Source organism: Falco naumanni, chromosome 6 (assembly GCF_017639655.2).
Source record: "Falco naumanni isolate bFalNau1 chromosome 6, bFalNau1.pat, whole genome shotgun sequence".
Lineage (NCBI taxonomy): Eukaryota > Metazoa > Chordata > Aves > Falconiformes > Falconidae > Falco > Falco naumanni.
The window spans coordinates 86478988-86502239 of record NC_054059.1 but is presented as its reverse complement, the minus strand read 5'-3'; the positions used below and the strand labels follow the sequence as shown (position 1 = coordinate 86502239).

Here is a 23252-nt window from a genome sequence, read left to right as displayed (position 1 = left end):
CCAAGCAGTTTTTCTTTCCCTCAACATGAAATTCAGAAGCAATTAACTATTTCTCACTATTGTACAGACACCTCCAATAGATGGAAAAATACCAAGTCTGGAAGGGAAAGTTTCAACAGAAGTACAACAAATTAGTCTGATGCTGAAAACACATTTCTCTGCAAAGCTAAGTGAAGCCTCCGTTAGGATTTCTTTTCTGCACTTAAGATGCTCTGCAGGATCCTTTCCTGCAGAAATGACAGAACTTTAGTTAAATGTTATTTAACTAGAACATATTGCACAGCTCGAGCTAACAGATATTTACTGTATTGCATTTAGAGGAATCCTAACTGGTTTGTAGAATTTCTCCTCAGATTCCTGTGGCAACTGCTACACTTTATCATACAGTTACAGGATGTAGAAAGCAATTTTGTTTCTTGGTCACAAATACTTGCTATTTAAGCTTCTCTTCTGGCCTGAAGTTTGTGACATTAAAAGGACCACCCCTCTGAAGAAGAAGTAGAAACCACCACACTTCAAATGAAATCATTAATGAACCAAAGTCATCCTCTCCATCCAGAAGTATGATTTCCATTATTTGCTCTCATTTGAGGAGCACAAGAGCAGCAGCCTCAGTGTGTTCCTCTCTTACCCATACCATCTCTTTTCATCAGTATCAACTACAATAGCGTATCAACTTGCTTATAACCTTCATTCAGTAATTGAGCTTTTACAAAAAAAAAAAAAAAAAAAAAAACCAAAAAAAAAACACCACCCAAACAAAACCAACCAGTGCAGTGAGAGTATAAAGCTACAGCAATCACTGCTAATGGATCCCTCTATCCATCTCTGCCTTGAACTCAAGAGCAAAGCAAAACACTAAACACAGAGTGAGATACTGCTATCATGGCTGGGGCAGTGTGGCGTGGGGCACAGGGCAGTTATAAAGGAGGTTACTCCAATTAGGGAAGTTTGAGTGTCAGGCTGTTGAATTCCCTATCATTTCCTGGCACCATTGCCTTTAATTAGGCCATGGATTGATTACTACCTTTGTTCTCTATTGACCCACCACTGACTCTGACAGGGGTTGTATTTTCCTCTGCTACAATTAGAAGACAAAGTTCTGAGTGTCAGCAAGCATTACACAGGCAACCAGGCTGCTCAGAACTACAGAGCCTTCAGACATGTGTTTGTGACATTAACACGCGTCTCTTTCTTTAAAGGATACAGTAGGATGGAGTCAGTCCTGGTCCAATAGTAAATTACAGTCAAGGTTAATTTAAATTTGCCAGTGTATTTATATGCAGTGTATTAAAAAAAAAAAAAAACAACCAAAACCACACACACAGAGCAGGACTATTGAAACAGATTCTACCTGGTTCTTCTGTAATCCAAAATAAGAGAAAGGTAACCAAGACAGTGTAGAAGAGACTGCTGTTTGAGCATTTAATTTGTAAAATAGCAGCAATTAGACTGGAGAAAGTAATTTTGTATGCAGGTATGTAGAATATAAAGCTTTATGGCAATCTAGAGTGCTATGGACAATCTACAGAGCCACAAGGCAAAAACACATTAAAGAAAGTGAAACCTGAAAGGATTGCACTGTTTCTACATTTATGGGTTTGTGTTTCATATTTTGGTAGCACTTCAAGGCAACAGCCAAAAAAAGTAACTAAAAAAAAAACAAAACCAAGATTCCCTACGCCATGCACTGCACAAAGACAGATAGCTTTTCCCCCCATGAGAATTTACAGTCTTAGTAGAGAGAGAAAAGAGTCAGGGCAAAAAAACAGAAGTAAAAATAACTTGTAGGTAGCACAGTTTGTTCAAGGCCATATGATTTGTCTATGCTGCTGCAAGAAAGAGAATTCCAGCTTCCACATAGGTTAGCAGCCACAATGCTTTTTGTCATTAAAACACAGGTCCTGGGAATCGAACTATCAGGCTCCCTGTGACAAGCCATTTCACTCCTCCACACCTTTGATCTCTAGTCATATATCCCCCCAGGCAGACAAAAGGCTGGAGGATAATTCATATATACTTGTGAGTTATTTGAGTCCATTTTCAAAATTGAACTAATGTATTTATTACTAGAACCAAATCCAGATATTGAAAAAAGCCTTAATGCATTTTGAGTAATTAAACTGTCTGAACATGGGAAGGTTCCTATTAAGAATGATTCTCATTGGTACAAGTGGGCAACTCAGAGGACGTTAGAAACTGACTGCAATGAAAAAAAAAATTGGAGGTTTTTCCCCCCGCCCTTTTCCCTGTTTTTTTCTCTTCCCATCACTCCTACTTGGCAAACTCCCACAGCTCAGGACACCACCACCTGTGGAACCAGGATGACACTAGTCAATTCTGCCAGCAAACCCAGGTGACCAGCATCTGGAGGATTTGCCCAGGTAGAAAATGGGTATCTAGCACCCATACTCCTCTACCACATCAGTGCTCCCACCACTGCAGGCACATCCGTCTCCACCCAGACAGGGAAAGCCATTGCTGGGGCTCATTTCTGCCTTGCCAGTCCACAGTTACTATTTTGGGCCAAGAGACAGTCACAATAGCTGAGCTTTTGGATTTCCTCCTTCGAATGGACAGGGGTAGGGCAAGCACAGAATTATGTGAATGCAAAACCATACTTGCTTGATGTCTGGCACCCAGGTCTGAGCCCAGACCCACTATCTCTAAAATCTTACACTTAGAGGTATGGGTATATTTTTACCAAGAAGCTTCTGCAAAGGAACTCGAGGAGCTTTTTTGTAAGCTTGTCAAAATACTTACAATTCCAGAAAGGACTGAGACAGACTTCCTGGGTAACAGGGTAGAAGTGTTAACAAAAGGGCAGTGGATGATGCAAGAGAAATAGAGCGGTGTTTACTCCTAGGGTTCCTTGAACTTGTTGAAATACCTCTAACAGGTAGAAGCAGCCCTGTATTTGTATTAAACCCTAAAGTATGATCAGCAGTCACAGCCATGGGACTTGCAATGAGTTCTTTTTTTATTCCACCATAGCTGAATGAAGAGAAAGTGAATTAACAGCACAACAGCCACAGAAAGGCAGAAATCCAAATTCTCTTCCCATCTACCCCCTGCATCACTGGAACACCATGGGCTTCCACAGAGAAATCTCAGCCTACAGGACCACAAGATCAGCTTTAGGGTCTGTGGCTACCGGAGAGCTAAAAGAAAATTAAGTTTTGAAGCACAGGAGAATGCCCAGGATATAATTTTGAGAAGTGCAGTGGTATCCCACAATAAACTCACAACCCAGGGAGAAACTGGTATTACCAGGATGTGCTATTTTGTGGCTAATAAGTCGGTTTTTTTCAGTAACCCCCTTACAATTAAAATGCAGATGAGTGCTTTAGCAAAAAGTGTTCATCTTTCACAATACATGTCCATCCATATTTTGAACATAAATTGCTGAGATATTGATACTTTCTCATTAGCAATCCAGACCTCACAGATTACAGCCTGTTTTATTCTTTTCCTATCCTATATTTTATATATCCTATAATCCCCTAAATTACAGCTGAACACCAAAAGTATGTTAGCAGAAACTTTCAGCAACCACAGATTAAGAGGCGATGCTGAATTTCTGTTATAATTGCAAGCACTCAGTCAAATATAAATTTGTTCTGTTGCAATGCAGATGCAGTCTTTGATTCATTAATTAGATACTCCTCTTTGCTCATAGCCACAGTATGGCAGGGTGAAGGAGAACACTGACTCCTAAGGCACCTGTCTCAGAGGAGCTTAATGGCTCACCACCTGGGCTGACCAGAAATACAGGACCAAGAAGGGCCCCATGCATTTGTTGTCACACTCCCTCCCAAAGGCAGAGCACCCTGTAGCAGACCGTTTTTCCACTTAGGAAAAGCAGCTCAAGGTACAGCTGCAGAAAAGAAACCTTCTGCATTGGGCTGATTGTTAAGAAGACAGACACCAAGACAGCCCAACACAAACATCTCAGTCTCAGCAGGGTTAAATCACATCTTTGCACTCTGCACAGGGAGAGCACAGATGTCTCTCTAAGATGCATTTATGGTTTTCAAGCACCTTCCCCCTCTTATAGACCTTCTTCGATTAGATGATATTTAATCCACTATTTGTCACTGCAAGTGGTTGTTCATGGCCACACGTAAGTAAAGCATAAAACACTATAGTTAGACAGTTACTGCTGTCAATACTGTATGTGTCTGTCTACTTGCATCGCCATACTAAATTCACTGCCTTTAGACCAATACTAAGGGTAGGCATTCTCTTAATTAAATTGGCACCTCTGCCCATTTTTCTATCACCTACCAAAAAAAATTAAAGAATGGCAGCAGAAGTGTAGTAACTAAGACTGCAGTATATGAAAAGGCTGGTTTTTTCCCCCCTCTAGTTACAAGTACATTTTTTCATCATGCAGTCATAAACTGTGGGGGGAAAATCATTGGCCTGCAGCTATATGTAGTCATAGTGTTTACAAATATTCTGATGTCAGATGAACAGTTCACGTCTTAATCACTCAGCTGGGTGTAGATATTTGGCTCTAGAAAACACAAATACCTCCAGACTGAAGGAGAACATAGGTGAAACAAGGTCTGGTTTACTGAGTCACATTTCATGCATTGACTCCCCTTGTTGCTAGTAGAAAGGGGTTGGGGAAGGGGTTAGTTTTGCCAGATTAGCTCCTTAACAAGCTCACCATAAAGTCAGAAAAGTTCTGGCACAAGAGACAGGGCAAGAATGTGCACTTCAGAGGACAGGACTGCAGAAGCAAGGCGACAGGGGCCCAGAGAGGCTGTACAATCTCTGGCCTGGGAGATGCTCATAATGTCACTGCACAAGCCCCAGGACAAGCTGACTAACACTGAAGTCCACCTTGCCTTGAAGAGGAGGCTGGACTAGCTAAATCCAGGAGTCCCTTCCAACCTAGAACATCTACCATCGAGCCTGGCAGCACTGCCGCCCAGGGGAGCTGCACCAGCAGATTACGCACCTTTCCAATTCCACAGAACTGCATCAGTGAGCTCGGTTTGAATTTTCCATCTGTGCTGACATTTGGTGAAAGAATAATTAAAAGGGGCGATGGGGGTTAAAAAACCAAATTGTAGCTTTATTAGCCCTGTGTTTGTTTGTAGGCAGACCTACCTCTCCTCTCATGCAGCCAATTCAGCAGGCTGTGGTTAGCCCTATAAAGATTTAATTGTGCCACGTTGCCCTGGTTCAGACGACTTGTTCACATTATCACCTCTGATGTGAGCTGAGAGGTGCTCTTTGATAACACCTGGTGCCCAGAGTGGGGTCTGCTTTGAGATACATATGTGTGCACCACTTGCTCTTATTTTGTTCAGTATTCAGCACTCCTGCTTACACATCTGCTTTTAGTTATTAATGTGTGAGCAAGCTTGCTAGAGACAATAACATATTCCCAAGGCCCTAACTTCACTTAAAACTGTATTTTCATGATTCTCTACCACTAAATGAAAGACAACACTAAGGCTTGACTAAACACCACTATAAAATCAAGTCTAACATGCAGAAGAAAACAATTGTTATGACAGCGATTCCAGTTGTAGTTCTCAATGTAGTTCTCTTAAGCCAGGCTTAAGAACCACCAAAGCCTTTGCAGTTTGCTAGAACTCGTAAGGAGTTCACAGCAACTCTGAAAAATCAAATCAACAGATTCTGGAATAAGTTAGCCAACCTGAAAATTGACAGGATCCTTTACAGTAAGTTGCTTTCCTTGCTAATCAATAATGAGAATAAAATGAAGGAAAAGTCTGATCCATTCTGTTTCACCAGCTCCTGTAGACCCTGGCTGCCAGGCAACACAGCAAGCAGTTTCCTTAGGGTTAGAGTTAATTGCTATAAATCACAGAGCCAGCAGCAATCCTATCCAGGTGAGTCATTAGTTAGGGAAATGAAAATAATCAAAAAGAGAAAAGAAAATGGGGTAGAGGGATTAAAATAGAATAGAAGGGGTTTTTTTAAAGGGAAGAGGTGTACAGCGTGTTTGCTGGTTGCAAGAAGAGAACCAGCAGTATATAAAGAAAGCACAAGGCTGTGGCCAATTAGCAACTCCATGTTTTGGGTGCCCTAACAAGCCTCATACTGCCTGACAGGATCTTTCAGCAGACAATGATGAAGGAAAGCGCAAAGTCCAACACTGCTTCACCCAAGACAGAGGAGGCCTCTAACAAATGCTGGAACATCTACAGATACATTTCACCTTTGTTTTACACCCTGTAATTTCACTGGAGTCACTACAGTTGCCAGAATAAAAGCAAAGATGGAGTTGGGTGCAGGATGTACAGTTTACAATGAACATAATTATTTTCCAGTTAATTGTACATACACTGCAACATGTTTCCAGCAGATTTTTCTACCTTAATTCCCATGCTGGTCTCCAGCTCGCTCACAGCATGCCGCTGGAGGTCTGACATAAAACCGGTATTATAACAGAGCGTGCAGGTTGCCACAGATGGTTGAAATTAAAGGCAGCTTAACAAGCCATTCCACAGACAAAGAGGCAGCACATCGAGAGCTGCCCACAGTGAGAACGGTGTCTCCAAACATGCCTGCCTCGAGAGACATTGCAGTGCTGATGCCAGTCTCCAAACCCGCAGCCGCTTGGCTGACATCCAGGAGCAAAAGCTACGGGGCTGGACTCCCAAGGCATTGGCCAAGCGAAGCAAGCACGAACCTGCAATCCAGCCATCCAGCAACAGTGGGGTCAGCCTTACAGAAAGTTATTCCTCTCCATTAGGTACACCCAGCATCAGCAGCACTTCAAAACAGCCCTCTCCTGCCTACAGGGCTATGCAACGTTTTTATGAAGCCTAGCAACATGTAGTGGGCTCTGGTAGGTGCCACAAGAAGATAAACAGCTTTGAAGAACTTGGCCAAAATATCTGCAGAAGCGGAGGCTGTTAGAGCAGCAGCATGCACTCAAACACTCTTTAATTGTAAATGATGAAAAAAAATCAAACTTACCTTAGAAAGTTGCTATTAAGGTAACAGCCAGCAGGAAAGCAGGCATTAAGCAATTTACCCATGATGGCAAATGTTATTATTTCTTGTTCTTAGCATGTTTTTTCTGAAAGAGGAAGCTTTCATCCCCAAGATCACTTTATAGAATCACAGTAGAGCATTAGCCTGATTTCCCATTTACCTGGCAAAACTGCCAACAGAGTAACTCGGGGTGTGTTTTCTGCCTGCTGTTTTCAGGGTCTCCATCTAAGGCTCATGAGGATTACAGACAGGATCTAAATAAATCTTCAAAATACTAATAATGATGCTTGTTGTTATTTGGATTAGAAAGGATGTAAATAGAAAAAAGTTACAGTTGCTTTGCTTTGCTTGACAGGTGTCATAGCAAAAGCAGTTAAAGCAATACAATCCTCAATGAAAAAGGAAGAGAATTAAAATCTGAAAAATGCTATTTCTGCAGTTTAAACCTTGTGAATAACAACAGTAACAAAGAATGTCTAGGGATGGGAAAGAGAGGGAACACATCTGAGATATCACGTAAGCCAGTACAAATTGTTACTTAGAAATTCTAGACATATTCTCAAGACAAACTTTTTGAAAAGTAGAAAAATGCTTTCACATAAATATTTACTTTTCCACTAGAAATAAAAACACTGAACAATCTATTCCAATTAATGTTCTAACTAATGAAATTACAAAGGCCCCCTTTCTGTTCTTTCAGATACAGTTTAGTAGCATTTATATGTTGTCAAGCCTTGCATCACCCATTTGATCTCTGGAAAGGCAGAGAGAATACAAAACAAACATTAACAAATACCACATGAATACAGAATGCCTAACAGCATGCCATTCACAACAGCAGACAGCCAAGGACAATTAAATTATTCATAGATATGAACTGTCCAAGGTAGGGAGGAAAAAAGACAGACAATTAATAAACACTCTCTTGGAAACAAAAAATATCACAAAGAAGCACCCAACCCCACTAGCAATTTTTTTTTTTTTTTTTTTTTTTTTTTTTTTTAAAATAAAAGCCAGCTTCTGGTACCAATCAGAGAATCAGAAGTCAAGGTCTTTCTCAAAGACTTTTTGTCATAACTGGGTAATTAGCTACCATATATTCAAGTGCCATATTCCAATCCCTTTAAGGCCGATAGCTTTGAAATGCAAACCACAACTCCCTTCTCCCTCCCAAAAGAACCAATGCTGAGCCAGCATGCAAGAGATGCTGCAGAATGCGATGGGCGACATTAGCAAGAAAGGAAAAAGCCCATTAGTCAGGAGCCAAGCACACAAGAAACCTGGACTCTGTTTTATGCAACCAATTAGTTCACCAAGTTGCTCTGTATCTCCTTTCCTCAGCTGTAAAAACAGAAGAAAACAGAAGAAGCAGACACTGAGAGATCTACGTCTGTACGCCAGTAATGGGCACATTTACGTGAACATTTGCAACTCTGTGAAGTCCTGCGACTTCCATAAGCATCTAAGGGACCACTTAACTCCAAGAGCACCCGTCCTCTTCCACTGAGTAGACCTTCTCCTATGGAAACTTCTGTGGGGAAAGTCCCATTCCACATCACAAGCAAATATTGAAGCTTTTTATAGAAAAACAGCAAGACAGACAGAAATAGCCTGGGGGCAAAGGCGAAGGCAGCAAGATGCTGAGGGCTCCAGTACTCCAGCAACAACCGCAGAGAGCTGCAGCAGCACGGTGGAGCAGACAGCTGGGGACAGCCACCAGCACCACAGCAGGTGATGGGACAGGACTGATCTCACTTCAGCTGCACCCACACTCACTGCTGGATGTATTTACATTACCAGTGAAGGCAAACCTCAGCTAAGGTGCTTGTTAGTATAATCTGGTAGCTAAATTATCTGTGCACTGGAAGTCCTTCTGCCCTGACATAGTGTTACCCTTCTGCTGCTCTATCAGAGGTTACCATTTTATATCCTTGCAGCTAAACCCGCAGAAATTACATTTCTCAGAGCCTTAAGGTTTGATACATTTAGCTGGAGCTAAGAAGAGCAGGGAACTTACCTGGATCTTTATGTACTGGGAGCATGCGCTAACCACCAAATATAGGGGGGGTTTCTAGACTGGCCAGAAATTCTGCACTGATCTCAAAAGACCTCTCCATCAAAGCCTAAATTACCAGAGTTTCAGTTTCAATAAGTTATTCTAGAAAATCACATCAAAAGTCAAAAAAAAAGAAACAAACCCACAACATATTGAAGAAAGGCAAAAAGCAAGTCCAATTCTTTCATGTGTCAGTGATGTCCGGTGGTAACAAGGAAAAGATGAGAGACTTCAGTGAAAAACAGATTTGCAGATTGTTTCACTGCCTTTTGAAGACAGTAATCCCGATTCTTCAAAAAGGAAAAGAAAGAATCCAAGACCTTTCCCTTTTCTTTCCCAGCCACCACAACCTCTACTAAAACAACCACAACAAAACAAAACAACAAAAAGAGAAACCATGCTTATTACTTACCTTAATTATACATGTGCCTGGCCAAAGAACAGAAGGCATAGAACACACCGTATTATCGGTTTCCAGAAGTAAAAGACCTGTCCTTTACCCTGAAAGCCGTTTTGTCCCATTCCAAAAGGCTGTATGGCTCGTCAGGGAGAGGACATTGGGAGCTCTGCAGCCATTGCTGCAGAAAGCAGTGCAGAAAAAGAAACGTATACACACACACACACACACATATATATATATGTACATAAAGAGAGCAAACTCATATGGAAGCTGCAATGAAGCAATGAATCCTATCCTCTCGTTTTATATGGAGGTGGGTAAATAATGGCACAACAGAGATTTCATTCATGCAGAGGTCTAGGCTATGCTGGGAAGTCTCAGTCGGACAATTTGCTGCAGATGCTTGCTTAGAGGAGCCATTTGTCAGTGTCACCCGTGCACATTACTATACACTGCTTCCTCGGCAGCATGATTCCACACCAGCTCCCCACACAGCACACTCTGGTTCTTGATATTTCAGGCACAGAAATAGCCCTTATCTGGGCCTTAGCAGCATGTGCTTATTGAAACGGTTCCTATTATCCAAAGTGCAAGCGTTTGGAGTAGGAAAGGGACAGAATTTGTTTCCTTTGCTGATAAAAGGAACGGCAAATTAAGTGAAGTCACAACAGTTCTCCTTCCCCTTATCCCCCTCCTCTTTATACCCCTGTTTAGCTCATTGGTTGTAAACAGCCAACACAAGTATTCACATCACCAGAGCTGACTCCTGGAGGATACAGGCATCTTGGATGTTTCACCTCTTGATATACTTAAGTGGACTATTAAACAGGCAAGACAGTGGCAGACCAGTTAGAAAGACCTAACTAGGACTGACAAAGAAGGTTGGCAATGTAAAGCACTTCAGTCTGTAAAGTGCTTGATTTAGAGGTATCAGTGCCAGCGTATTCACCCTTCATGTATACTCCCCACACACACACCTTTTAGTTCTCCTCTCACACCTTAAGTCTTTTCTGTTCTGCTTTTAAAGTATTTGGAACAAGTACTACTACTTAATAGTGCACCCTCAGATTGTCCAGTTAATAATACTACAGAATTAGTAAACTCAACGCCGTAAGAATTCTGGAAATCAAACATCTTTTTCATTCTGAGACAGGCAGAAGAAAAGGAGAGGCCAGGCTGAATTCATAACTACTGCTGATGCACTATGTCATTTATTTGCTACATTGGGTGAAACTGCTAGTGCTATGGGTTGAGACCCTATTTTATACCCAGACTGAAACTGACAGTATGGAACATATATGTCTTTGTGACTGGTAAACGAAAGAGAAACAAATGAATTAGATGTAAGAAAGAAAATATCATTACATCCTTAGATCACAGGATGCACTCGTACCTTAGCCTTTGGAAAACCTAATTTCAAAATGAAAAATACTGAAGTGCATTAAACCAAAGGCAACTTTGGTTTAGCTGCCTTCTACTCCTCTGGCTGCTTGCTGATTTCTGCTTTGAGAAAGAGAGACTGAGAGATTAGAAGTCATAGGGATGGCTTTTTTAAAAGAACAGCTGAAAAAAAAATCACAAAAAAACCCACCACAATAAAAAAAACAAAACCTTCATATGAACTATTACTGTAAAGCTTTAATGACATCAGCAGTGAGCTCAGCGTTTTAAAAAAACTCTGGTTTATCACCCATTTCTCCCTGCTTCCCCAGTGTGCCACCTTTCCCATGGAAGCACTGTTCCTTTGCTGCCTGGACTAACCAAGGCACACTTCACTCCCACTTCATTTCTGTCTCCATAGCCTGTCCTCTTCCTCTCAAAGCCCTGTCCTTCTCCTTGCAGTGGTCCTTTCCCATTCTCATAGCTGCTTATGTCTTTTAGGGCACCAAAATGGATTGCCCAATCTGCTGTTACGTGCCTACCCCCACCCCTCACAGCTTTAAAAACTGTTAACAATGATGTTGAAGCCAAACGCCCAACAGTTCACCAGTCAAGAAAAGGATAAAGAAGAGATGTGATCAAATACCTCAACAGAGGTTACTGCAGCAGGGAAAGCAATTCTGCATACATTTATTTATTTATTTTTAATATCAGAGGTCTCATCAAGAACTTACAAGGACCAGATCCCAACTGTTCATTTAAAATGAGAAGGCATTTCAATAAGCTGCCTCATTCCTCATCCTCACCAAACAGCCTCTTGACAGGGACGCTGAACCAAGGACTTCACAAAAACCAGCTCTGCAATATCTTTCAGAGCCTTGTTTTCATGATGGTGGGAGAGCATACCCCTATGGTCCCTTAAGCCAGTTTCTTCTCTTACCCACCCCACCTACCGTAACTTCTTTTTCGCACCTTTAAGTCTAAATCAAAATCCACAGAATTGTTGTCAAATCCATTATTCAAAAATGGATTTGACACACAGGAGAAAAAAAAAAAAACCAACAACGGAAAAAAGAAGGAAGTCTTATTAGGCATGCTGAAAGAGCAGCTCTGGATTTCGGCTTACCACCCATGCTGCAGAACTGCTTACAAAGCCATCACTAATGGCCTTCCAGCTACCCATCATTTCCCCATGTTCAGTCTGCCCAGACAGCTAGCTATTCCTTTCTAACAAATACCATTTTAATTGCATCTCCCACTTCGTTAGCCTTCTCGACCTCCAGTAAAAGCCATCTATGGTCTAACAATCTTTTAAATCTGACACTCACACCGACTAGCACACTTGTATGCCTTCCTGCTAGGTTCACATGTACGCAGGCTTATTGTCAAGGATTTCCATTAGAAATCTAATGGGTATGAGCTGAAATGACAGCTTTAGGACTAGTGGGGAGAGGAAAGGGGGGAGGGAGTGAAAAGGGAGAGGTGAATAAGGAAGAATATGTATCTGTATTGCAAATGCCCCCTGTCACCAAAGACTTCATTGTGCCTTTCTGGTGCCAGGGCTTCTCCAGTCCCAACACCTCCCTCGGAGCAACAAATGCCAGCCACACAGCCTCAGCCACTGTTAACTCTTCCTGCGGGAACGCTGCCAGCAATTTCAGCAATATTAACCCTGGGAATACTAACATGATTTAGAGGACTTGTTAAATTTTAATGATACTGTTAGAAAAGAGGAAAACACACGAGGCACAACTCCCAGTTTGGTGCATTTGGCTGCTGAATAGGATATTAATGTTTTTCTTTGCCCGGCACTATTAAATGAGCAGTGAAACTAATAGAGAAATGAAGAGTAATGACTTCTATTCTTGCTGTTCAGCGCTTGCTTAAAGCCAAGACTGCCTTATTGCCCATAGGCTTTCTGCTGGAGTCCATCAGGTGGATGGAGCAAACGGGTAATTCTTTCAGCATTTGGCCCTTAGTAGGTCAGAGGTTCATTTAGCTAAGAGGCACTGAAAAATAAAACTGTCCAATTGAAATAGTAGCATCACATCATACAGGCTATCGGTTAGAAGGCTGAAGCCCACTTCAGCATAAACAAGCCTGAGTTTGGCTTTGGTAAGACAGGAATTTGCCCAAGCAACTCTTCCGTAAAGGAGCCAGGACAGAAACATGCAAAGACCAAGTTCTGTCCCACTTTCAGCAAAGGGCTCCAGAGCAACCACCTTCTTCAGCACTGCAGGAATCTCTTTCACATCTTCAAGTATGCCTGCGATAAAAGGAATTGGCAATTCCCAACAGACCCACACAGCGGCCAGCAGAAATTGAGAGGCTGTATTCCTGAATCTTTATTTATCTTCAGTTAATTATGAGGGTGGGAGAGAAAGAGGGAATGAAACACGGACAACTTGGGGACAATGAATTCCACTGCTGAGGCCAGTCTGCTCAGATAGTTCTGAACACAGTTGAAAATCCCAAACAGCTATGAATTTTCACTTTTCCTTCAGAAAAAGAAAATATTTACTGTGGTGGATGTCAGCCTCCTTTCATTTGCTTTTCCCCGAACATTCATGTCAGTAGAATTCTGTTCTCATGCAAGCCCATGGAATAGAGAAGCTGTTGTCAATGCTCAGATGCAAATAAATGATCACATCAAAGTATTAATGATTTAGGAGGCATGATGAAATAAGAATTAGAGGTTTCTTATTAATAGATCACAGAAAATCTGCAGGCTGAAACACATTTGTAAAAGCCAAATACATAATAAAGCAAGTTACATTTGAAGGTAATTTGGGAGCCAAAACACTTAAAAAGACTGTACTCCTAAGTTAAGATTTTCCTACAAACACTAGAGCTGGATGGACGCTTTATATCAGTCATACTGCACTGGATACAGATATCCTATCTTCAGCATAAACAGTTCCTCTGACACACAACACCAGCAAGAAATTTAAAATGTTTTCCAGAGCCACACTCACGTCAGCTTGCAGTATTTTTTTACTAGAATAAACTGATTTTTAAAAGGCATTTGACACTCTCTTCCTAAATCACCAAATCCATCGAGTAAGATCATTGGCCAGCCACTAACAAAGCAGATACCATACAGCCTGTGAGTTAAGTTCTCCTACTTGTACGGCAAGGTGAGCAGACCCAACCTTACTTTAATAGGATGGCACAACAAGTTTAAATACGCAATATAAAAAACTTATACCAACACAGAACTTACTTATGTGAATCTAGAAGTGTCCGGCTCCTTCTGAAGAGAAGGAAGTCTTTTGTTTCCATCATGAATTGTAAACCAAGTCCAATTTAATACTCCATCAGTTCACTCAAGTCTTTTGAGCAGAATTTCCCTGACTATTTTGGTTTTCTTTTACTATATGATTTAATAGCACAGATTGAACAGAGTAGCAGGGCTTAGTGACAACTAAAACTAAACATAGCTGAACATGAAAATATATTTTAAGAAGTACACCAACACTAGAATGGTAAGTAGCTTTTAATAGCCTTACTATATAATAATACTGTTTTATTTCAAATAAAATAAATTTAATTCTGATACCATACAACCAAACCCCAGCTGCAATTGAAGACACCAGTTTCTTAAAACTTATTATTTTGTATAGCTAGTATCATATTTTCCTTTACTTCCTCTTTCATAAAGTAATTAAAAAGTAATCACTATATTCTGTACTAGCTACAGCTGAGGTTACGGTTAGATGCATTGTGCTGCTCTCATCAGTACCTTCTCATCAGAGCTCACTGGCTCTTCACATCTGCTGTCGTAATAACACATCGTCCAAGTCATTCCCTGACCTTTCAATCAAAAGGATCTGAGTTTAGAAAGCAGCACTATTGAAACTGTTTGAACTATCTATCACTCTGATAAGAACAAAGGCAGGGAGCAACCACCATGTACTCACACAGGAGACCTGCAGGGATGCTAACTTATGACCTTCATATGGAGAGAGGAAAGAAAAGGCACATTGGGAAGCCCACAAGGGGCCGGGATGTCTTCCCCCTGCTCAGCCGAGCAGACGCATGCAGGCATTCCCTGGTTAGAGGTATATGATAGGTAGAGCTGTGGCCTAAAGGAAATACTGCAGATTTTGCTGAAGCCAGAATCCCCTCGCTAGGGGCAATTTCGTGTAAGTCAACAGACTGAAGACCAACAAGGTTCAGATCTGGACCTCTTCTCTCCTCCTCCCCACTTCTTTGCTGTTGTTATAAGCAATCAACAATAATTCATGTTATACAAGGAAAAGAGTTTTAAATATTTGACATTTCTTGCAGGATCTTTTGAATAGCCTCCATCCCAAGCTCAGAATGGTCCAGTCAACATTCTTCTGCCCTATTAAGGATCTTGTGTTAGAGAATCCTCAAAAACTCTCTCATCAAAACATTACTAAGCTATGCTGTAATATCATCTAAAGAGGGGAGTGGAGGGAAAAGAAGCATAAGCAAATGTGTATTCTGGTTGTAGATGCTACAACTCTACCAGGAAGGTGTCTGATTATATATTTTGGGGTTTAGAACAGAGATCTAAACACAGTTCTCAGCAGCTTCATTACGCTCATAGTTACTAATTTTTTAGAAACCCTGGTTTAATGTACAAAGGTTGCACAGGAGGCAAGTGAAAATAAAACCGAGCAACATGAGTCACTGGGAATTTGAGTTCCATAAACCTATGAATAAGGATGCCGCCATGGTATGATCATCTAAGACAACCTTGCTCCAATGGCCAACTTGTGCTCACAGAAACTGTTCTATGAAACATTGCCATGCCTTTCAAATGCGTAAGCTGAAGCTTCCGAAGAAAAGCAGCCCTTCAACATGTGACTGCAGCAGACTGCTTGCAGTTGTCTTTACCACTGCTTTCCAGAAAAGCAATACCTTAATTAATTGTTGTGACTTCCATCAGTGTCACAGTGCAACCAAAATTCAGTCCAATACTGGGAAAGACCATGGAAGACACCTCCAGAACTTCCCACTCATGGGATACTACTTTATCAAGTTGTTGTTACATACTACAACTTCCTTAATTCAAAATAAACATGCAATCTGCTTTTCTGCATTCAGGGATAGTTCTTGAATTGCAGCTTCAGCAACAAATAACGTAGGCTAGGAATTACTTAGGCAGTGGCGGCAGAGCAGGGGGAGGCATATGCTTGTATTCCTCACATTTTATTAACATACATGCCTCTCAAACTACAGCATGACACTTTGCTAAGATCTAAGCTACCAATTTTACTTAGAACATCTTTCACACTTTTGACATGCGGACCACATGTCACAGAATGCTGCAGTTCCTACTACATCATTATGTAGAGCATGACAGTCAAGTTTATTGCGGTGAAGGGCTGGAAGTTCAGTGCTTGGAAGCACCCCAATTATATGATGTCAAAGGCTATGTGCTGCTGATGTGGCAAAACTGCAGTGTCTTTCAACCCTACATACACAGCACGGCAACGTTCTAATAATCTGCTGATGCAGGCGTGAATCCCATTACATGCTGATGGCCCGTACCGGTAACATGTGACATTTTTTCTAACACTGCCTGGGTAATCCAGCATGGATGACCTTTCTTCCTCCCCTACTTCCAAAATTATATGCCAAAATCTTATGCTTGTTGTACAAGATTGCTATAGATGTTGCAACATATACTTGTAGGAAAATAATAAGACTATCTAAAGATACAAGGTGATTTTAGAGAATGGTGCAGCGTTCATAGCATGTATAAAGCACCCCAAAGGAAATCTGTCACTTAATAATAGCCCGGCATGAAGAGGCCAGCTACGGACTAAGCATTGACTTTGTATTTCTGAACACAGTGTTTTCAGATGCACAGCCAAGTGTCTGTAAGAAAAAAAAAAACAAACACTATCAAAATTTTGCTCCTCCTTAGAGATTTATTTCAGATAATATGTCGATACTTCCTCTCCACCAACCCCAACAGCTCCATCTATGGTCTAAAAGTATTTACTTTCCCAATAGGAAAAACACCCTAGTCTCAATTTACTAAATACAATCACAGGCCTGCTCCTAATTTCCAGGGCACTCAGTGAGCCTTTCTGCTCCCGTGGAGGAAGCTGCAGAGCTAACAGTTCTGACAGCTTCCTAAAAAGCAGTCTTTAATATACAGTATCTTTACCCTTACCTCAAAGACATTTGCAAGCTTGAAAGAAATATTTATATCATTTCACATGTTGACACTGTGGATTGCGGCAGCAAGACTTCCAGCTGTTCCTAATAAAGGAGTTTACGTTAATTCGTCAGAGGTGAAGGCAGATCCGTTTGTCTTCTCTGGACCTCTGTAAACAGCTGTAATTCCAGGGCAAGTGAAGTAGCTTGTGGTTTCCCAACTTGCCAGGAAACATACAATTGTAAGAAGATTCACAGATGAGTTATGCTAAACGTTCGGTATTGTGACCTGTGATGCAACACAAAAGAATGGTTGTTGTTGCCTAAACTTTAATGGAGTTAATCCTTCCAAATGCTGACAAATTACTGCCTCAGGCCATTTAAAATCACATTTCTAATGCAATAATCCTATCTGCATTACAATGAGTTGGGATGAAATGATTAGGTGCCTGAGATTTTTTGCACAGTGAATTAAGTCACCATACAGACTGGCCGTGCTTGTTCACAAATTAAAGGTCTGGACGGAAATGAAATTCCATTATTCTGCCACTTACTAAGCTTTGAGAAAGGGTTCATTACTGTCCTGTCTCTACTGGGAATCTTTCTAAAGTAGCTACAAGCTAACAGGAACCTGGTTTTCATTATATGAACTTCAGGGCTTTCTTTATTAATAATTATTAGTCAAGACTGACTACTGAACATCTTTGAAATAGAAAAGGCTAATTCAACAGTACACAAGCAAAAAGTCAGGTAGAGTGTCAGTAAATGGGGGGGGGCGGAGGAAGAAAACAAAACTGTAGCCTGAATCAAGTCCTCTCCTTCCCTCTTCACAGACACACCATGCTAAACCAGAATTTACCCAATTCTTACACTCAGAAGCATAGACTTTTTGGCTAAGGGATAGGCCAGCACATAAAACACTCAGAAGCATAGACTTTTTGGCTAAGGGATAGGCCAGCACATAAAACACCTAACAACACAGGTGCTATCCATCTCTAGCATTTAAAATAGTATCCTTACTTCCTGACCCAATCATAACAGGCCCAAGCAGCTATTCACGTCTACACATTCAAATTACCTCTTGGTTTAAAGGCTGCATTCAGGATTTTTTAAATCCTATACTAACAAATACATAGTTGCCAGCTTAAGACTATTTCTATTAGCATTCAGTTGATGATTTACACACAATATAATTTGATACACATAAATATATTAACTCTCCAATTAAACTTGATGGTCTTTTTTTTGCCAGATGCCTGTGAGGTTAATGTCCCATTGAAGCCAGAGGATATCACAGGTTTGAACTCTAGGCAACCAGATTTCACACAAATTCTGATAAATAGCTTATCAGCATAAACTTTTATGCTAGAACTTTGATGCCCTTCTGAAAATATAGCCTAAAATGAAGCCAAATTTAAAAAAAAAAAATCAGTATTAGTAATTTGTGAGACAATCTTTATCATCATGCAAATGTTTAATGTTACAACAAAACCCTCACAAACAATGGCCATTAAATGCTCTATGATCCTCTCAGTTACTAACTGCAATGTGCAACTATAACAACCACCTGTGCTAGTCATTTCCCACGGGCATGCTTTGCATAGGGGTTACAATAAGATTTAATTCTCACAAAACATAACCCCTTGTATGCACATAACTGCTGTACATCATTAAGTCACATCTGTATCACAAGAGAGGAAAAAGAAACAACATGCTTTTAGCATTTTTCTTTTTGTAATTGGCAGGGAACGTGGCGTTTTAAACAGTTAAAATAAAGCAGCACAACTATAATTATATATTCCTCACTTTTGTGCCTGACCAAAAAAACCAAACCCAAATCCCAAGGTTTCATCCTGTTGACATATTAGGAGAGAATGCTCCTATTTAAAACTGAAAGCTCAACACCTCCACACTAACAATGAGCTAGTCAGAAGCAGTTAGCTCTAGGTTAAGTGTGGCTTTTTCTGATTCAAGTGAAAAGCTTCAGCACATAGCTTCATGCATAAAGCCTGGTCTATTTATGCACCAATTAAGTATACTATTACACTTTGCAGATATACACAGACATTTACATGACTCCACGCTAGAAAACATCAATATAGGTTCACAATCGGACAGGTTACTGCAGAGTCCAGTATCTGCTGCTAGATACATGTCAAAACACAGATACCCTCATATTCTGCTTGTTCTGCAACACACAACACCCTGGGCTATATGCATTTCTAAATGCAGTATGAGTGTGAAACAGGTGCCGCAGACTACATGTATAATACTAATGAAATTTCTGCGGTGTCTTCAAAAACCAAGAAAAAACATGTAAGTCAGCTAGATCTGGCTGACTAGAAGATGACTGATACACTTTGAATGCTTCATTTAATTGTTCTAATAAAGGCATATCGCCAGTTAGCTGCATCCTACTGGGCACCAGAGTCTTGAGCTGTAAGATGCATTGCAAGTTCTGAGGGAACGTCCAGAACCAGGAATGTGATCTATTTCTTCTTCCACTGAACTCAGTGGCAGGACTGATTCTACCCCTCAAAAACCTATTCCCTTATCACCGATCAGGAGCGGACCTCACAGGACCCTGAAAAACACCAGCTACATTAACACAGCAAGGTAGCCTCCACCCTCCATCCAAACCAAAGGAAGTTTCTCCAGACACATGACAGGTTTCCACATTCTTGCAAGAGATCAGACTGTACATCTTGCCCTCGGAGGGCAACCCCAGAGCATTACTGTGGCGTGCACCACATGGCATGCAAAGGCAGCTCACAGGCCCTGGCTGAGCCCACGCCAACACCCGGCTTTCCCCTAAGCAGGCACTGATAAGGCCAGCCCACACATGCCAATGAAAACAAACTTGGCCGGCTGGCTCAGCATACCCGGTCCAAAGAAGTCGAGGGCACTAGACCAAAGCCTTGCTGTGCTGGGCAGTGTCTGCTGAAGACAGAAATCACAATCCCAGAAGTTCTTCATGGTTGTAAAAAAGCCAGAAAGCGCAAGAGAAAGGGATGCTTCTGCATAGCCACCAGCCAGGTAGCACCCATCCACACCAGGGAACTGTGTCCAAAAGGCTGGAGTACCTCAGCAGGACTGAGCCTGCAAATACTATTAAGTGTAGCAAATAGGGAGTGTCACCCTAGCCCACAGAGACCACCTTGCTTGTGCCTCCCTCCTTCCCCCTAAATGCACACATGGGACAGCCATGGTTTTGCAAGTGGCACTCCTACAGAACTGGAAGGTTTGGAAAGGAGGTGTAAGAATAAAAAAGAACATAGGTAATGGGGCTAAAAACAGAGAGGTTAGGCTTACTACTGACGTGACTAAAGATTGGCCTATAAGCACCATCAGCTAAACCATGTGAACAACAGAACAAATACCAATAGTAACACTAGGGTAACATCTCAGGGAAGCTAGTTACAATAAAAGAAGCCTGTACAAATCTTTACACGACTGCAAAATCTGTCAGAATCTGTTTAACACCGTGTGAGGGATGCAAAGCCTTGATGATTATGTTCTACCCTCCCTCCACCCCAACCTCAGTTATTCTGCTGGCTCCCATACCTGTATGGGTAATTTACTACCTATACCCACAGCTGGTAATCACTGTCAAATCACACAGCCTGAAATTTGTGAAGATTTTGGTGTGAGGCCACTTCCCAGGGAATCAACGACGTATCAATATGGTTAAATTGACTATTAATTTTGGTTGTTCCACCTTTCCCTTTTCATGAATAATTCAGTTAAGCCAGCTCTTGAGACACGGTAACAACCAGCCCTTGAGTCTTTTGTTCAAGAGTGCACCAACTCCCTCTCAAACAGCACACAAATAAATAATGGAGAGCACAACACAAGAGCAATACCAGGGACCCTTTCTCTGCAGTCAGCTCTTTCCCACAATACCTCTTTATCGCAATCACTAATGAAAACTTTTTGAAGTGGAAGAGTAAATATTATCATTTGATAGTACCTGGACCCAAGAGGGCAAACAAAATTGCATTGTATCACATTCTGGGAGCTGTAGACCCATTCACAACACAACGCCACAACGTTGCTATGGAGGAACCCAACACTGACTATTTTGGTTGCAGAGGGTCAGTCAAGGGCTGCTGGTCACTCTTGTAGGGCTGTTAGCCTTAATCTTTAAATGCACAACAAGCAGAGGAAACAAAAAAAAATAATGCCAAACAAAACAAAACCAAGGAATTTCAGAGTATGCCTTTGGAGGTACCAGATTCCCTAACAGAGGCAGAAAGCAGACTTCCAACTCTATCCATGATCAGTCAGCTCTTAAAACCTGGGGTCGGATCTCAGAAATGCTTGCATGCTCTTTAGGCACAGGAACAACCCAACACTCAGGGTCCAGCAGCTCCAAGAATTTTTAAGTCTTCCTATTTAAAAATAATAATAATTTCTCAAAATCTAGCACTTCCTTGCAAGAATGAAACATCACCACCTTGTCCTGGTGTTAGTGACACCTGGGCAAGCTGGGTTCAATGCCGTGGTCTGCCACAGCCTTCATGGCTGACCTTTGGGCTCACACAGCGTTTCAATGGCTTGTCTGAACCTGGAGCTGTGGGAGAGCCTCTCCCGCACCCAGCCCAACAACACGAGTACAAACCATGGGCATCAGACCATATGCACCTGACCACTAAGCTGGCTGCCAAGTCTCGGGATATTTTGGAAATCCATCCCATAGGGATCAAAGATGGAAAAAGGGGAAGGGACCAATGACTTCCATGTGGCATTCCCACCCTTGCTTGCCCCTCACTGGGAGCAAGAACAAGTACACGGGAAATAACAACACAAAACCACCGTCAATGCAATGAAAAAGGGGGGCAAGGGGTGGGCTTGAGGGACTGCCACAGACGCCCCCCGGACCCTGCTCCACGCGAGGCAGGAGGAGGGGGTGGGAAAAGGGAAGAAGCCCAAGCAGGGCAGAACCCCAATAACCCTAACCCCCTCAGCGGCGACACCGGCAGAGAGGAGCCCCGGCAGCCCCACCGGCCGGGGGATGGCTCCGGCCCCGCAGCCGGGCAGCACAGGGACACACACGCCCCCCGCCCCCCAGCCCCCGGCTCACCTTGCCGCTGACGGGCCCGGGGATGAGGAGCTTCAGCGCCTGCCTCTTCAGCTCCGCCAGGCGGGCGTTGCAGTGCTCGCACCAGACGCCGCGGTCGGAGCCCGGCGAGGAGCCGCCGCCGCTGCCGGAGCCCGGCGACCCGGTGCCGAAGCCCGGCGAGCCGCCCAGCGACCCGGGGGAGCTGGTGCCGATGCCAGGCGAGGCGGGTCCCGGCGAGCCGGTGAAGGAGCCCGGCGAGGAGGTGCCTGAGCCGGGGGACGGAGTGCCGGAGGAGCCCAGGGCAGAGCCGGCTCCCTCCGGCGCCGGGCGGCTGCCCGCCCGGGACTCCTCGTACGCCTTTCGGTACCAGCTCTCGGGGGAGAAGGGGGCGGCGGGCTTGGTGGGGGAGCAGGGCTCGGTCACCTGCAGCGGGAGAAGGAGCAGCGGTCAGGCGGGCCCGGCAAGTTGCGCTCGGACGCTGCGCGCCCGCGGTAGCCCCCGCGCCGCCCCGAGCCGCCGCCCGCACCGCGCAAGGTAAGCGGGGCCGGGGGGGGGGGGGGAAGGGCGGTAGCCGGCGGCGGCGGGACGCGCCGGGCGAGGGGCGCGGGGTCCCGGCACGGCGGCGGCACCGCTCCCAGCCCCCCTCTCCGCCCGCAACTTACCCCGTATTTTCTGCTCCGCGCCGTGACCGCGATCCGCTCCTTATTCCCAGCCACCGAATTCATGGTGGCTTCGCAGCGCGGCGGGAGAATTTCCCACAGGTTTCCCAGTCCGCATCCGAAGGGAATCAGCCGGTCCCGGGAAGTCCCCCGCGGAGCGGGCAGGCTGCTGCCGCCGCCGGGGTCGCTCAGCCCCGAGACACCGTCAGTTCTCGGGAAAACGCTTGCGGCTGGGGTTCTCTCCCGGTCGGTTTTTCCTCATTGTCTTCCCTCTCATTCCCTCACAAGCCCATGTTTTCAGAGGAGCACCATCCGGCGCGGGCAGCGCGGCTCTCCCTCTGTCCCCGCAGGCAGCGCGGCTATCCGTCCCCGCAGGCAGCGCGGCTCTCCCTCTGTCCCCGCAGGCAGCGCCACTATCCGTCCCCGCAGGCAGCGCGGCTCTCCCTCTGTCCCCGCAGGCAGCACCGCATCCGAGCCGGCTGCGGGCAGGCGCGGAAGGGAGCGGGAGCCGCGCTCTCCCCGGCAGCGCCGCTTTCCGCCTCCGCTACAGCGGCAACTTGTTTCCTTCACCAA

General features: G+C 43.5%; 1 protein-coding gene across 1 annotated transcript in view; it reads right to left on the bottom strand.

The window, feature by feature from the left end:
- LOC121090656 (kinesin-like protein KIF26B) overlaps window positions 1-22745 on the bottom strand; it is a 197097-nt gene extending 174352 nt beyond the window's left edge. The window contains exons 1-2 of the mRNA XM_040599381.1: window positions 22683-22745; window positions 22042-22443 (exon numbers count right to left, since the gene is read on the bottom strand). Coding sequence (XP_040455315.1) covers window positions 22042-22443; window positions 22683-22745 — 465 coding nt within the window. The remainder of the gene's footprint in view (window positions 1-22041; window positions 22444-22682) is intronic.
- Between the last annotated feature and the right edge of the window lie 507 nt (window positions 22746-23252).